The 16,361-nt window shown below is 44.2% G+C and overlaps 1 protein-coding gene across 3 annotated transcripts in view; it reads right to left on the minus strand.

Annotated features, from left to right (window-relative positions):
• The window catches only part of RABGAP1L (RAB GTPase activating protein 1 like), a 690,515-nt gene that overhangs the window by 578,140 nt on the left and 96,014 nt on the right, over nucleotides 1–16,361 (minus strand). For all 3 annotated transcript variants that reach the window (XM_063939666.1, XM_063939667.1, XM_063939668.1), the window contains exons 2-5: nucleotides 8,712–8,865; nucleotides 7,107–7,287; nucleotides 6,548–6,758; nucleotides 827–1,001 (exon numbers count right to left, since the gene is read on the minus strand). In XM_063939666.1, the coding sequence (XP_063795736.1) occupies nucleotides 827–1,001; nucleotides 6,548–6,758; nucleotides 7,107–7,287; nucleotides 8,712–8,822 (678 nt within the window). In that variant the 5' untranslated portion in view covers nucleotides 8,823–8,865. The remainder of the gene's footprint in view (nucleotides 1–826; nucleotides 1,002–6,547; nucleotides 6,759–7,106; nucleotides 7,288–8,711; nucleotides 8,866–16,361) is intronic.

Consider the following 16,361-nt stretch of genomic DNA (forward strand, 5'->3'; position numbering starts at 1 on the left):
CTACGAGGTGTGGCCTTGGAACCATCTCGGCACAAACCTATGTCATGTTAAGATCTTGATGCAAAACTTGTCCAACAGTTGTCAATGTTTAGCATTTCTACTATCATTCGGATGCTGAGTCAACGGTCAAATCTAACAATTTTCTTCCACATTTTCTTTTGTTTTGACATACTTTGCCTTCCGGGATGTTCATCATCCTCACAACCATCACTATATCTTTTCTGGCACTGAAACACACATGCACCCCTTAAATACAATGTTCCCCTTAAATCTTGGTTAGCATACAGAAAGATTCAGTGGGCGTTTTGTTCAATTTAACTAAACATTTTAAGTTTAACACATTGCCCTACATTTAAACCAAGCATTTTTACCACGCTCAGGAAAAACACAACCTTCTTCAAACTCTGTGTGACCGCAAACTATCTGTGAGAGAGGGGTGAAACCTGCAAAACCGTTGTGAGATAGTCCAAGGTCTATGTTTCCCCACTACCTTTTAACTCAAACAGTATGGCTTAGTAAGCACAACCTCATAATTTAATTGCCACACCTCGTAGTGCATTTAAAAACGATGCCGGAATAGCATTTATCATTCAGATAGGAGCGAGAATTGTGTATTAAGTATACAGTATATCGTGTGTCCATAGGATAGTTTCATCTGTGAGAAAAAAAAAAATATTGTGTATCGTTCCTCTTATCTATCTGGTGTGTACCTATTGCAACACAGATAAAAATACATTTGGGCTAAGAAGTAGGTGTGTCAGGAGGATCGCAGTATGCTGGCTACTGTAAAGTTTTCATAGCTCTGCATGAATATCAGAACACTCACCGCCTCTTTGATCTCACAACTGAATACGTGGATTTGAAACTCATCAGTGTCCAGATCTCTGGAGGTGAAGGCAAAGCAGTCACAATCAGGCGTCCCGTCTCGTCCTCGCACGCAGAACAACACTTTATAGATTGGGAAAGAGGCTATTTCTGCATTGGTAGATTGGTCCATTATTCTAAAAGGCGAAGAATATAGAGAAGTAAATAAATGTTGTTCCATGTGTATTTAAGATAACATGTTATATAAGGACACCTTCCCTCACTGGAGCAACGGAGAAAGGAGAAAAACCAACAGCAGTGAAAATGGAAAAACTGCACTTTAATATTTTAAAAGCAATCCCTAAGCTCTCACAGGATGCTGCCTATGTTAGCACTATGCACACAAGTGTTTTAATTTGCCTGTGGTATAGTGCAGTGTGATGCTTTCTACATGGGGTTGGATGTGCCTCCACATAAGGCTCACCAGTCTCGATTAGGGACAGAAATGCACTATGTAGACAAAAGCGATTGGACACCACCATGCACGTGAAATGGTGCCTTCCTGCAGCAGACACGTGTTTGTAGAGGTATAAAACTGGTAGAGGGGCACTGATTATATAATTTGGTAATGAAATGGCTTACCGGAAGGCGCTAACAGAGTTTGAAAATGGGATCATCATAGGCGGCTCAATCGGAAGTATGAGAGCGAGAAGCATTGCCGATGTTAGGAAGGTTCCAAAATCCACTGTGTCTTTTGTAAATTTATGTGTGGAAGAAGAACAGTCATTGCAGGAATACACCTTACCCTGTAAGACCCCCAAAACTGCAACACAGGGACCGTAGAATGCTAACCAGGGCAGAGCCGGCCATAGGCATAGGCAATTGCCTAGGGCATTTGATATGCCTAGGGGCATCATCAGCTTCTGCTGATTAAAATGATATGCGGCATGCCTATATTCTGTGTGTAGCATTTCTTATGCAGATACAGCCACAGTCTCACACAGTATATAGGCATGCTGCATATCATTTTAATCAGCAGAATCTGCTTGTGCATCCTAGCCACATAGCAATGCAAATAAGATGCATTTTCATAAAAAAAGGTGCCCGACATTCGCATTGAGGCAAGATTTATGAGGACACATCTGTATCCAAGCAGAGGCAGAGGTCACAGTGTTAGTGGAAGTGTGAGTGCTGTGTGCATGTGAGTGGGTTGGTTGTGCAGTAGTGTTCAGCATATGTGTAAGGAGCATTATGTGTGTCATATAAAAATGCACTAATAATGTGCAGCAAATGTGTAGGAGGCACTATGTGTGTCATTATGTGTATAAGGGCATTAATAATGTGCGGCATATGTGTAAGGGACATTATGTGTAAAAGGGCATTAATAAAGGTTGTCATAATGTGTAAGGCGCATTATGTTTATAAGGACATTAATAATGTGTCTCATGTGTAAGGGGCATTACTGTGTTGAATTATGTGTATAAATGCATTACTAATGCGTGGCATTATGTGTATAAGGTGCTCTACTATGTGGCATTGCGTATAGAAAGGGCACTACTGTGTCGTCTAATGTGAATAAAGAGCAATAGGGTGTGGTGTAATGTGAATAAGGAGCAATTCAGTGTGATGTAATGTGAATAAGGGGCTCTACTGTGAGGAGTAACGTTTATAAGGTAAAGTGATACTACTGTGGGATGTAATATGAATTATGGACACTATCGCATGATCAAATGTGAATAAAGTTGCAGTACTGTGTGGCGTAATTGGAATTGGGGTTACTATTGTGTGGCCATGCCCCTTGCCAGCAAAAAAACTCCCCTTTTTGGGCTGTGCGCCAAATGTGCGAACTGTTCCTTTTTAAAATATAGGGGGTACAAACACCAAAATAAGGACTGCTATGGGTGAGGGGTGATGGTGCTGGGAAAGAGGTGCAAGTTCAGAGGCGGAACCAGCTGTGGTGCTAGGGGGCACCAGCCAAAATCTTGCCTAGGGCATCATATTGGTTAGGGCCGGCTCTAAACCAGGGAGCTGCAAATGAACAGGGACCGTCCCATGCATACCATTGCACACGGGTTCCAAATGGCCACTAATGTGCCGGTTTCAACAAGAAAACTCCGTAGGGAGGCCCATGCTCTAGGATATTATGGGCGAACAGCGGCTCATAAACCTCTCATCACAAAGAAGAATGCAGCCCAGCACATATGATGGTGTAAAGAGCGCAACACTGGACAATGGAACAATGGCAGCAAGTGTTATGGAGTGACGAATCACCATTTACACTTTTCAGATCAGATGGACGTGTTTGAGTTTGGCGATTACCAGGAGAACATCTGATGTATAGTACAGTACCTACAGTAAACCATGAAGGTGGTGGCGTTATGCTGTGGGGCTGTATCAGCTGGTTTGGCATAGGTCCATTAGTTTTAATGCATGGTCACTTTAACTCTGAGAAGTACAGAGATGTTCTCGATAACTCTGTGCTCCCTACATTGTGGCAGTTCTACAGAAACAACTAATGCTTTTATTAGGACGACAGTACCACCTGTCATGTTTCCAGGGCGACGCTGGGCTATACAGAAAATTTGGTAACCCGGATGGACTGGTCAGCTCAGAGTCCAGATCTTAACCACACTGAGAACCTCTGGGGAAAATTGGAGCAACGGGTGCGTTCTTGGCCGATTTGACCTTCTTCCGTGTCACAGTTGGTCACTGTACTTAAGGCGGAATGGAGAAAACATACCGCCTGCTGTTGTCCAGGAACTTGTGGATGGTTTGCCAAGAATGTTGTCTGCAGTAATCAATGCAAGTGGTGGACCTACAAAGTTCTGACTTAAATGAAATCTCAATCTACAGTATTTGCTGTCAGTGTCCAACCACTTTTGACCACATAGTATAGTAACACATGGACGGGTTTCACACAGAGTATGGAGGTCAACTTGCCACACAGTACAGATAGATCCACGGTTATCTTTGCATCTTTGCTGCGCCTAGGAACACCATGGTTTATTTACATAAACCCTTTCTCTATTGTTCTCAGCTGCAATACAATACAGAGAACAATACAGCAGGGGATTAAGTCCGACTGCCCATTCTCAGTTTATCCTATTAAAGGCCAAGATAAACATGGACCCATCTGTATATCCCAAAGCACCACACTAGTAAACAGACTTATGAAGAACAATCATGTATGGGAGCAGTAAATCTAATTTATTCTATGCACAGGTTAAATATAGTAGCAATATTAAAGTAAAAAAAAAAAGAAAACAAACAAATGATTAAATGACTGAAAACGCAAATAATAAATCCTCTCCCTGAAAACCATATATACCAAACAAGGGGGCACCACTGTTTCCTGAAAGAATGAGCCAGCTGTAGGGCTCAGGTGGAGATGTACCAAGCAGTGAAAAGAGTGGAGAAGTGAGCCAGTGGAGAAGTTGCTCATGGCAACCAATCAGCACTGACGTGACACTTACAATTTACATGCATACTATAAAAATATATAGCCATGGGCAACTTCTCTACAGGCCCATTCTCTACTTTTTTCACTGCTTAGTACATCTCCCCCTCAGTCGACTATAGCTTTATTATGTTGCTGCATGGAAGATGAACTGTCAAGTACAGCGCCTACTCTGTAATACATGTACCTGAGGGGCGACACTCATACCTGAAGGGTAAACCCCATTTGCTATAATTAAAAGAGCCAAAGTGGGCAACCCTTTTAAACTGGAATTTTTACACAATAAAAAGTTAAGTAAAAATAATGATTTAGAGAAGTAGGAAATGTAACCTTAGGACTTTTTTTTTTTTTTTTTAAGGATAGTGGGAGGTTAAGGTTGAGCAATGTTCTAAGGGCCATATGCAATTGCGGTCGAATTGCCGCAAATGTCGAAAAACGGGGCATTTTCGACAAAAAAAACTGTCAAATTGGATTCGACAATGCAATACAGTACTTTTCGTCAAAAAAACCTGCCATTTCAGATTTGACTTTTTGCAATTCGACATTTTCAAAATTCAACATGTTTGCATTGGTAAAAATGCGGCTTTTCGACAAAAGTATATTCAATTGAAGAATATCGATTCGACAACAGTGCTTATCGACAGTCATTTCGTCAATTTCAGTCCGCCTCATTTTGCTGTCGTGATCTAATAAAAAAAATTTAAAACATGTTTTTTTTGTGTTTTTTTGATTGCTAATAGCATATCTATTTATATTAGAAGGGATTATCTACTTGGTTTGTCTATTTAGGAGCCACAAGTATTATTTAATATATTTTTTAAAAGAATATTATTATTTTTACTGACTAAAATAATATGGAGAGATCAGAGCATGTTTTTTAGTGGGAAGGGGTGGGAATGGGTTAAAAAATCCTGAAAAAAAATGCGTGGGGTCCCCCCTCCTAAGCATAACCAGCCTCGGGCTCTTTGCACCGGTCCTGGTTGTAAAAATACGAGGAAGGGGGGGGGGGGGATGTCAGGGGTTCTTCCGTATTTTAACAACCAGCACCGGACTCTGCGTCCGGTCCTGGTGCCAAAAATACGGGGGACAAAAGACGTAGGGGTCCCCCGTATTTTTAACACCAGCACCGGGCTCCACTAGCTAGAGAGATAATGCCACAGCCGGGGGACACTTTTACACCGGTCCCTGCGGCCGTGGCATTAAATCCCCAACTAGTCACCCCTGGCCGGGGTACCCTGGAGGAGTGGGGACCCCTTAAATAAAGGGGTCCCCCCCTCCAGCCACCTAAGGGCCAGGGGTGAAGCCCGAGGCTGTCCCCCCCCATCCAAGGGCGGCGGATGGGGGGCTGATAGCCAAGTGTCAGAAAAAAGAATATTGTTTTTTGTAGCAGAACTACAAGTCCCAGCAAGCCTCCCCCGCAAGCTGGTACTTGGAGAACCACAAGGGTGTGTGTGTGTGTGGGGGGGGGGGGGGGGGTGGGGGGGGGGACGGGCCCGCTGGTACCTGTAGTTCTACTACAAAAAAAATACCCAAATAAAAACAGTACACACACACCGTGATAGTATAACTTTATTACATACATGCTCACCGACATACACACATACTTACCTATGTTGACACGAGGCTCGGTCCCCTTCTCCACGTAGAATCCACGGTGTACCTGTAAATAAAATTATACTCCCAACAATCCAGTGTAGATCTGTCCTCTTCAGAGTTTGTAATCCACGTTCTTGGCAAAATAAAAAAAAACGCAAAACACGGACCACGCACTGAAAGGGGTCCCATGTTTACATATTTACATATGGGACCCCTTTCCCCGACTGCCGGGACCCCCCGTGACTGCTGTCAAAGAGGGTCCCTTGAGCCAATCAGGGAGCGCCACGTCGTGGCACTCTCCTGTTTGACTGTGCGCGTCTGAGCTGTCAGGCGGCGCACTCGAGATACAATGTAGCACATAGGCGCTCCATTGTATCCAGTGGTGGGAACTTTACGTCAGCGGTTGAGGTTACTCGCGGTCAACCGCTGACCGCAAAGTCTCCACCATTGAATATAATGGTGCGCCTATGCGCTATGCGCCGCCTGACAGCTCAGACGCGCACAGCCAATCAGGAGAGTGCCACGACGTGGCGCTCCCTGATTGGCTCAAGGGACCCTCTTTGACAGCATATACCCCTATGCCATATAGATGCTGAAGAAGTAAAAATGTTGAGATTAAATTCAAAAGACAAAACAATGATTCTGGATATCTAAGTAAAGAACTCTTTAAAGCTGATACACTGAGCTCACCTGACGGAGCCCTCAGGAACATTGGGTACGTAGAGTGTGACAGTGATTGGAGCTGAACAATGTGCTCTCATTGAGGACATAGCCCGGAGTGCTTCGGTCTCACTTCGTGGAGCCGAAACCTTCATGCAGCCTAAATATGATAGTTTGTGAAATGAAACACTTTCCTCCTCTGGCGGATTCGCTGGAAGGCTGGCAGTCTGGGCCAACACCTCTGAAATAACACAATAAAAGGGGACAAAAAGACAAAAGTAGTCTTATTACACAATGTATATTGTATATTCATCTCTGGTAAGGCAGGGTGGTGAAAAGTAGACCTGAACTACTCCGCCATAAGCCATCAGGCTATTTTAAATACTTTTTAAGCATGTTCTCTTGCAGAAATGTAAAGACGCACTGACAAGAGAAAATCCATCTAAAAATAATGATGGGACAATTCATCCCTATGCGGACACACATTTTTTTCCCCATGGGTAGCAAAATTAAATGTAGCAAATAAAAGATCATGAACGCGCTAATTTCATACATCAGCATGCACACAGACACATTCATTCTGGCTAACCTGTACTGTCTGGGTCCAGAATTAATGTCAGGGGGGGGTTTCTGGCACTGAACTGTGAGTTAGGAGAGCACAACTCTGCACCTCTGTCGCCTCCCAATTGGTTGCTGTTCTGCTTTTTCTCTGAATCTTCAAGTATCTCCTCCATCGCCTTTTCCAGTTGTTCATCTCCGTTTGACATGATCTGTAAAGGAGCAAAACAAGAAAAACACTACATTAGAAACCAGCATGAAAAATGTATTTAAAAATCCCAACGTTACAATTAATGATTAGCTTTGTCTGCATAAAGGGTCATTCCATGTGGAGTGGTCCAGCCCTGGTTGCTTGACCATTTTTATTTTATTTTTATTTTGTGTGTGTGATGACCCTTGAAAGTTAGTAGTCAGAAACCACCATTACTTTATTTTTAATTACCTTCATATGAAGATGGCGGCCATTTTTGTATCATGGAGTATGACATTTTTCACTGTTGCAGACGTTTGGGGTAAATGCAATATCTCAGCTCAGAAAAGTCATAGAAAGCTAAGATAAAAAAAAATACATTATTTTAAGCACTTTGCAAGCTACATTTTTTGTCATTTAACAAATTCCCTACCTCAATTCCTTAGGACTGAAATTTAAGGCCAGTAATTTGTCAGATTTTTAAAAAAAAAGTAAATGTGGGAAGGAATAAAATTCCAAAGCTGTAATTTTGTTTGGGATTTGCCATACATATTTTGAATTATATCTTGTCTACTTTTTTTTTTTTTTTATTAGAGCACTTTGAAATTGCTTGTTTTTCTGTTTTTACCTAAATTGACCTCTTATATCTCTGGTGATGGACTTGATAAAAAATTAAATATCAAGCTCAAATTTGTTTTTTTCAGGTATCCCTCATAGAGTACTGTGTATGCTGTGAATTAGAATTTTTTTTATCAGGTCCACCATCAGAGATATGAGGTCAATTGAAATGAATAACGGACAAACAAGCAATTTCAAAGTGGTCTAATAAAATAAGCAGACAATATCGATAACTCAAATTTTGTTTGGCAAATCTCTGAGTATATAACTATTCCAAAAAAAATGACAGCTCTGAAATTTTATTCATTCCGACTGAAATACAATCAAAAGATAAACATTTTAAAAAAAAATCTGACAAGTAACTCTGGTTTTAAATTTCAGTCACAAGGAAGTGAGGTAGGGAAATTGTTATATAACAAAAAAATGTAGCTTGAAATGTGCTGAACATAATGTGTTTTTATCCCAGCTTTCTATGACTTTTCTGAGCGGAGATATTGCATTTACACCAAACGTCCGCAACAGTGAAAATTGACATTCACCATCATACAAAAATGGCCACCATCTCCATATAATGGGAAATAAAAAACAAAAGTAATGGTAGTTTCTCACTACTAACTTACAGGGGTCATCACACACATAAAATAAAAAATTGTAAAAATGGTCAAGCAACCAATCAATTTAATTCTGAACCATTTGATATGGATTGACCCTAAACAAGTTTTAATCTAATGGTATTTGAGGGGACAGCTTCAACAGGTTGATTTAAATACAAACTAAAAATAAAGCTCAAATCCCCCCCCCCCCTCTACCCCCCATACACACACTCACCTTCAGCTGAGGGTCATCATCCGCATTTGAAGAACCTTCAACTTTCAGAGGCACCAATACAAAGTCTTCACTGTTTGTGGCGCAATGCTGGAGTGAAGACTTGTCATCCATTCTTGCTGCACTGCTTGAGAACGATGGACCAATATGTAATCATCTGGAATAAATTAAAACACAAAAAATTAGAAAATGCTCTTTTTGATCAGTTTTCAAATAATTTTTATAAGAAAAAAATCCCTGTAGCGTCCATGATATTTGCAAGTCATTATGCATGGAAATTAACATTCAATGAGAAAGTCAAAATAATAATAAGTCCTATTTACATGTTGAGTGATCTCAACAATAATGTGGCTCTATGCACATTAGTGCCACAGTAATAGTCTGAAAATAGAGATATGTCTCACAACATGTCAGCGAAAGACCAAACACAAAAGTCGCCATATGTTCAAGCATCACTAGGGGGTTGTGGGGAGTACGGAACACACCCAGATGTCACACACGAAGGGGGGTGTGAGGGAGGGGATGCCTTTCAGCGCACCGCGTGTCACTGACCCCACTGGCGCCCCTGCCTCTGGGTTATGAAATATATATCATGCAATCATTGAGAACTACACCACCTGGGGCTTTGCACATGGACAAACCAAGTTGAAATTGAGCACTTTATTTATTTATTTTGCGTGCAGAGTAAATACTGCCTGCTTTCGCATGGGGTATGGGTCATTGGGTCGACAGCACTTGGGTCGACATGACAAAAAGTCGACTTGAGATTTTTTAATTTTTTGGGTGTCGTTTTTCTTCGTAGAGTGACGGGACACCCCAATTAGTGCACCGTGTCCCCTTGCATGGCTTGTTTCGCTCAGCACAGGTTACCGTTCCTTAACAATTGAATATGAGGGAAAAGGGAAGTGGGAGATCTACTGCACTAGTATTTATATCTTAAGTTAAATTTAAAGGGAACCCCATTTCATATTATGCCACTATGAATCTGGTCACGTATTGTGGGGGTGCTGCCACACCATATATGTTGCCAACATATAAGATAAGTTTTAAGGGAAGGGAAAGATTTGGACTGTGGGTGGCGCACTGTAATTATATGAATAATCGCATAAAATATAACTTTTATTAGTATTTATTTAAAAAACGCTGATAACTGTGAAATATTAAAATAAATCCAGACAAGTGCAAGACACAGTGCAACATATACATTAAAAAACACACTCTCTTGCTCCAATGTGTTGTGCAAAGTCAAATATATTAGGTATTTACTGTAGTAGGTTCTATGACCTTATACCAAATTCATAAGGTGTTGTCAGATAGTTATCCCTATTAATGGCTGGATATAGTTAGTGCGAACAGCAGTATATTATCCACATGTATAATTTCCAATCCTAACATTCATCAGATAAGTGTACTGTTGTTCCTAAATTCCTGTCCCTTAGAGAGAAATTAGGTTTGAAAAAATTTTTCTTCAAATACCACCTGAATTAGTGCATGCATTCTAGGGGATGCCGTTCTATATCCAAACAGTGTGGCGCTCTCAGTCACTGCCGTCAGTGCCGCTATACTGTTGTGTACATTAATAGACGTTCTCAGTCTCTGCTGTCAACGTGCTTATATTAATGTGTATAAATGACACTTATTCATCAAGTTCGTTATTCAGTATAGCGGCACTGACGGCAGTGACTGAGAGCGCCACACTGTTTGGATATAGAACGGCATCCCCTAGAATGCATGCACTAATTCAGGTGGTATTTGAAGAAAAAAAAATTCAAACCTAATTTCTCTCTAAGGGACAGGAATTTAGGAACAACAGTACACTTATCTGATGAATGTTAGGATTGGAAATTATACATGTGGATAATATACTGCTGTTCGCACTAACTATATCCAGCCATTAATAGGGATAACTATCTGACAACACCTTATGAATTTGGTATAAGGTCATAGAACCTACTACAGTAAATACCTAATATATTTGACTTTGCACAACACATTGGAGCAAGAGAGTGTGTTTTTTAATGTATATGTTGCACTGTGTCTTGCACTTGTCTGGATTTATTTTAATATTTCACAGTTATCAGCGTTTTTTAAATAAATACTAATAAAAGTTATATTTTATGCGATTATTCATATAATTACAGTGCGCCACCCACAGTCCAAATCTTTCCCTTCCCTTAAAACTTATCAGGTTACCGTTCCCAATTGTAGTCCACGTGGTTCGTAAAAATAAGAATTTACTCACCGGTAATTCTATTTCTCGTAGTCCGTAGTGGATGCTGGGTACTCCGTAAGGACCATGGGGAATAGACGGGCTCCGCAGGAGACTGGGCACTCTAAAAGAAAGATTAGGTACTATCTGGTGTGCACTGGCTCCTCCCTCTATGCCCCTCCTCCAGACCTCAGTTAGGGAAACTGTGCCCGGACGAGCTGACACTACAAGGAAAGGATTTGGAATCCAGGGTAAGACTCATACCAGCCACACCAATCACACCGTACAACTCATGATAACTATACCCAGTTAACAGTATGAATAACAACTGAGCCTCACTGAACAGATGGCTCATAACAATAACCCTTTAGTTAAGCAATAACTATATACAAGTATTGCAGACAATCCGCACTTGGGACGGGCTCCCAGCATCCACTACGGACTACGAGAAATAGAATTACCGGTGAGTAAATTCTTATTTTCTCTGACGTCCTAGTGGATGCTGGGTACTCCGTAAGGACCATGGGGATTATACCAAAGCTCCCAAACGGGCGGGAGAGTGCGGATGACCGAATGAGCAACTCAAGGTCCTCCTCAGCCAGGGTATCAAACTTGTAGAATTTTGCAAACGTGTTTGATCCCGACCAGGTAGCAGCTCGGCAAAGTTGTAAAGCCGAGACCCCTCGGGCAGCCGCCCAAGAAGAGCCCACCTTCCTCGTGGAATGGGCTTTGACTGATTTAGGATGCGGCAGTCCAGCCGCAGAATGTGCAAGTTGAATCGTGCAACAGATCCAGCGAGCAATAGTCTGCTTAGGAGCACCCAGCTTGTTGGGTGCATGCAGGATAAACAGCGAGTCAGTTTTTCTGACTCTAGCCGTCCTGGAAACATAGATTTTCAGGGCCCGGACTACGTCCAGCAACTTGGAAGCTTCCAAGTCTCGAGTAGCCGCAGGCACCACAATAGGTTGGTTCAAATGAAACGCTGATACCACCTTAGGGAGAAATTGGGGACGAGTCCTCAATTCTGCCCTGTCCATATGGAAGATCAGATAGGGGCTTTTACATGACAAAGCCGCCAATTCTGACACACGCCTAGCCGAAGCCAAGGCCAAAAGCATGACCACTTCCCACGTGAGATATTTCAACTCCACGGTCTGAAGTGGCTCAAACCAATGTGATTTTAGGAAATCCAACACAACGTTGAGATCCCAAGGTGCCACTGGGGGCACAAAAGGGGGCTGAATATGCAGCACTCCCTTAACAAACGTCTGAACTTCAGGCAGTGAAGCCAGTTCTTTTTGAAAGAAAATAGACAGGGCCGAAATCTGGACTTTAATGGATCCCAATCTTAGGCCCATAGTCAATCCTGACTGTAGGAAGTGCAGAAATCGACCCAGCTGAAATTCTTCTGTTGGGGCCTTCATAGCCTCACACCAAGCAACATATTTTCGCCATATGCGGTGATAATGTTTTGTTGTCATATCCTTCCTAGCTTTTATCAGCGTAGGAATGACTTCAACCGGAATGCCCTTTTCCATCAGGATCCGGCGTTCAACCGCCATGCCGTCAAACGCAGCCGCGGTAAGTCTTGGAACAGACAGGGCCCCTGCTGTAGCAGGTCCTGTCTGAGAGGCAGAGGCCAAGGGTCCTCTGAGATCATTTTTTGTAGTTCCGGGTACCAAGTCCTTCTTGGCCAATCCGGAACGATGAGTATAGTTCTTACTTCTCTCTTTCTTATTATCCTCAATACCTTTGGTATGAGAGGAAAAGGAGGGAACACATAAACCGACTGGTACACCCACGGTGTCACTAGAGCGTCCACAGCTATCGCCTGAGGGTCCCTTGACCTGGCGCAATATCTTTTTAGCTTTTTGTTGAGGCGGACGCCATCATGTCCACCTGTGGCCTTTACCAACGATTTACAATCAGCTGGAAGACTTCTGGATGAAGTCCCCACTCTCCCGGGTGGAGGTCGTGCCTGCTGAGGAAGTCTGCTTCCCAGTTGTCCACTCCCGGAATGAACACTGCTGACAGTGCTATCACGTGATTTTCCGCCCATCGGAGAATCCTTGTGGCTTCTGCCATCGCCATCCTGCTTCTTGTGCCGCCCTAACGGTTTACATGGGCAACCGCCGTGATGTTGTCTGACTGAATCAGCACCGGCTGGTTTTGAAGCAGGGGTCTTGCCTGACTTAGGGCATTGTAAATGGCCCTTAGTTCCAGAATATTTATGTGTAGGGAAGCTTCCTGACACATATCCTTGGAAGTTTCTTCCCTGAGTGACTGCCCCCCAACCTCGGAGGCTTGCATCCGTGGTCACCAGGACCCAGTCCTGTATGCCGAATCTGCGGCCCTCGAGTAGATGAGCACTTCGCAGCCACCACAGCAGAGACACTCTGGCCCTCGGGGACAGGGTGATCAGCCGATGCATCTGAAGATGAGATCCGGACCACTTGTCTAACAGATCCCACTGAAAGATCCGTGCATGGAATCTGCCGAATGGAATTGCCTCGTAAGAAGCTACCATCTTTCCCAGGACTCGCGTGCAGTGATGCACCGACACCTGTTTTGGTTTTAGGAGGTCTCTGACCAGAGACGACAACTCCTTGGCCTTCTCCTCCGGGAGAAACACCTTCTTCTGTTCTGTGTCCAGAATCATACCCAGGAACAGCAGACGCGTCGTAGGAACCAGCTGCGACTTCGGGATATTCAGAATCCAGCCGTGCTGTTGTAGCACTTCCTGAGATAGTGCTACTCCAACCAACAACTGCTTCCTGGACCTCGCCTTTATAAGGAGATCGTCCAAGTACGGGATAATTATAACTCCCTTCTTTCGAAGGAGTATCATCATTTCTGCCATTACTTTGGTAAATACCCTCGGTGCCGTGGACAGACCAAACGGCAACGTCTGGAATTGGTAATGGCAGTCCTGTACCACAAAACGGAGGTACACCTGGTGAGGTGGGTAAATGGGGACATGTAGGTAAGCATCCTTGATGTCCAGTGATACCATGTAATCCCCCTCTTCCAGGCTTGCAATAACCGCCCTGAGCGATTCCATTTTGAACTTGAACTTCCTTATATAAGTGTTCAAGGATTTCAAATTTAGAATGGGTCTCACCGAACCGTCTGGTTTCGGTACCACAAACATTGTGGAATAGTAACCCCGTCCCTGTTGAAGGAGGGGAACTTTTATTATCACCTGCTGGAGGTACAGCTTGTGAATTGCCGCCAGTACTACCTCCCTGTCCTGGGGAGTAGCTGGCAAGGCTGATTTGAGGTAACGGCGAGGGGGAGACGTCTCGAATTCCAGCTTGTATCCCTGAGATACCACTTGTAGAACCCAGAGATCCACCTGTGAGCGAACCCACCGGTCGCTGAAGTTCCGGAGACGGGCCCCCACCGCACCTGGCTCCACCAGTGGAGTCCCAGCGTCATGCGGTGGACTTAGTGGAAGCAGGGGAGGATTTTTGTTCTTGGGAACTGGCTGTATGGTGCAGCTTTTTCCCTCTACCCCTGCCTCTGGGCAGAAAGGACGCGCCTTTAACCCGCTTGCCTTTCTGGGGCCGAATGGGCTGTACTTGATAATACGGTGCTTTCTTAGGCTGTGAGAGAACCTGAGGTAAAAATGTCGACTTCACAGCTGTTGCTGTGGAAACGAGGTCCGAGAGACCATCCGCAAACAATTCCTCACCCTTGTAAGGCAAAACCTCCATGTGCCTTTTAGAATCCGCATCACCTGTCCACTGCCGAGTCCATAATACTCTCCTGGCAGAAATGGACATTGCATTAATTCTAGATGCCAGCCGGCAAATATCCCTCTGTGCATCTCTCATATATAAGACTACGTCTTTAATATGCTCTATGGTTAGCAAAATCGTATCCCTGTCGAAGGTATCAATATTTTCTGACAGGGTATCGGACCAAGCTGCTGCAGCACTACACATCCATGCTGAAGCAATTGCAGGTCTCAGTATAGTACCTGAGTGTGTATATACAGACTTCAGGATAGCCTCCTGCTTTCTATCTGCAGGCTCCTTTAAGGCGGCCGTATCCTGAGACGGCAGTGCCACCTTTTTTGACAAGCGTGTGAGCGCCTTATCCACCCTCGGGGATGTCTCCCAACGTAACCTGTCCTCTGGCGGGAAAGGGTACGCCATCAGTAACTTTTTAGAAATCACTAGTTTCTTATCGGGGGAAGCCCACGCTTCTTCACACACTTTATTCAACTCATCTGATGGGGGAAAACCCACTGGTTGCTTTTTCTCCCCAAACATAATACCCTTTTTAGTGGTACCTGGGTTAATGTCAGAAATGTGCAACACATTTTTCATTGCCGTAATCATGCAACGGATGGCCCTAGTGGAATGTACATTAGTCTCGTCCTCGTCGACACTGGAGTCAGACTCTGTGTCGACATCTGTGTCTGCCATCTGAGGTAGCGGGCGTTTTTGAGCCCCTGATGGCCTTTGAGACGCCTGGGCAGGCACTGGCTGAGAAGCCGGCTGTCCCACAGCTGCTATGTCATCGAACCTTTTATGCAAGGAGTTGACACTGTCGTGTAAAACCTTCCACATATCCATCCACTCTGGTGTCGACCCCGCAGGGGGTGACATCACACTTATCGGCACCTGCTCCGCCTCCACATAAGCCTCCTCATCAAACATGTCGACACAGCTGTACCGACACACCGCACACACACAGGGAATGCTCTGACTGAGGACAGGACCCCACAAAGTCCTTTGGGGAGACAGAGAGAGAGTATGCCAGCACACACCACAGCGCTATATAATCAGGGAGTTACTAACACAAAGTGATTTTTCCCTATAGCTGCTTTACATATACAGTTTTTGCGCCTAAATTTAGTGCCCCCCCTCTCTTTTTTACCCTTTGAGCCTGGAAACTGCAGGGGAGAGCCTGGGGAGCTGTCTTCCAGCGGAGCTGTGAAGAGGAAATGGCGCCAGTGTGCTGAGGGAGATAGCCCCGCCCCCTTCTCGGCGGACTTCTCCCGCTCTTATATTTATATTATGGCGGGGGATTTTTGCACATATATAGTTTTTTAGACTATATTATGTGCTGTTTGCCAATGTACGGTACTCTAATTGCAGCCCAGGGCGCCCCCCCCAGCGCCCTGCACCCATCAGTGACCGGAGTATGTGGTGTGCATAGGGAGCAATGGCACACAGCTGCAGTGCTGTGCGCTACCTTAATGAAGACCGGAGTCTTCAGCCGCCGATTTCCAGGATGTTCTTCTTGCTTCTGGCTCTGCAAGGGGGACGGCGGCGCGGCTCCGGGACCGGACGACCGAGGCTGGGCCTGTGTTCGATCCCTCTGGAGCTAATGGTGTCCAGTAGCATAGAAGCCCAAGCTAGCTGCAAGCAGGTAGGTTCGCTTCTCTCCCCTAAGTCCCTCGTAGCAGTGAGTCTGTTGCCAGCAGATCTCAC

Source organism: Pseudophryne corroboree, chromosome 9, assembly GCF_028390025.1.
Source record: "Pseudophryne corroboree isolate aPseCor3 chromosome 9, aPseCor3.hap2, whole genome shotgun sequence".
Lineage (NCBI taxonomy): Eukaryota > Metazoa > Chordata > Amphibia > Anura > Myobatrachidae > Pseudophryne > Pseudophryne corroboree.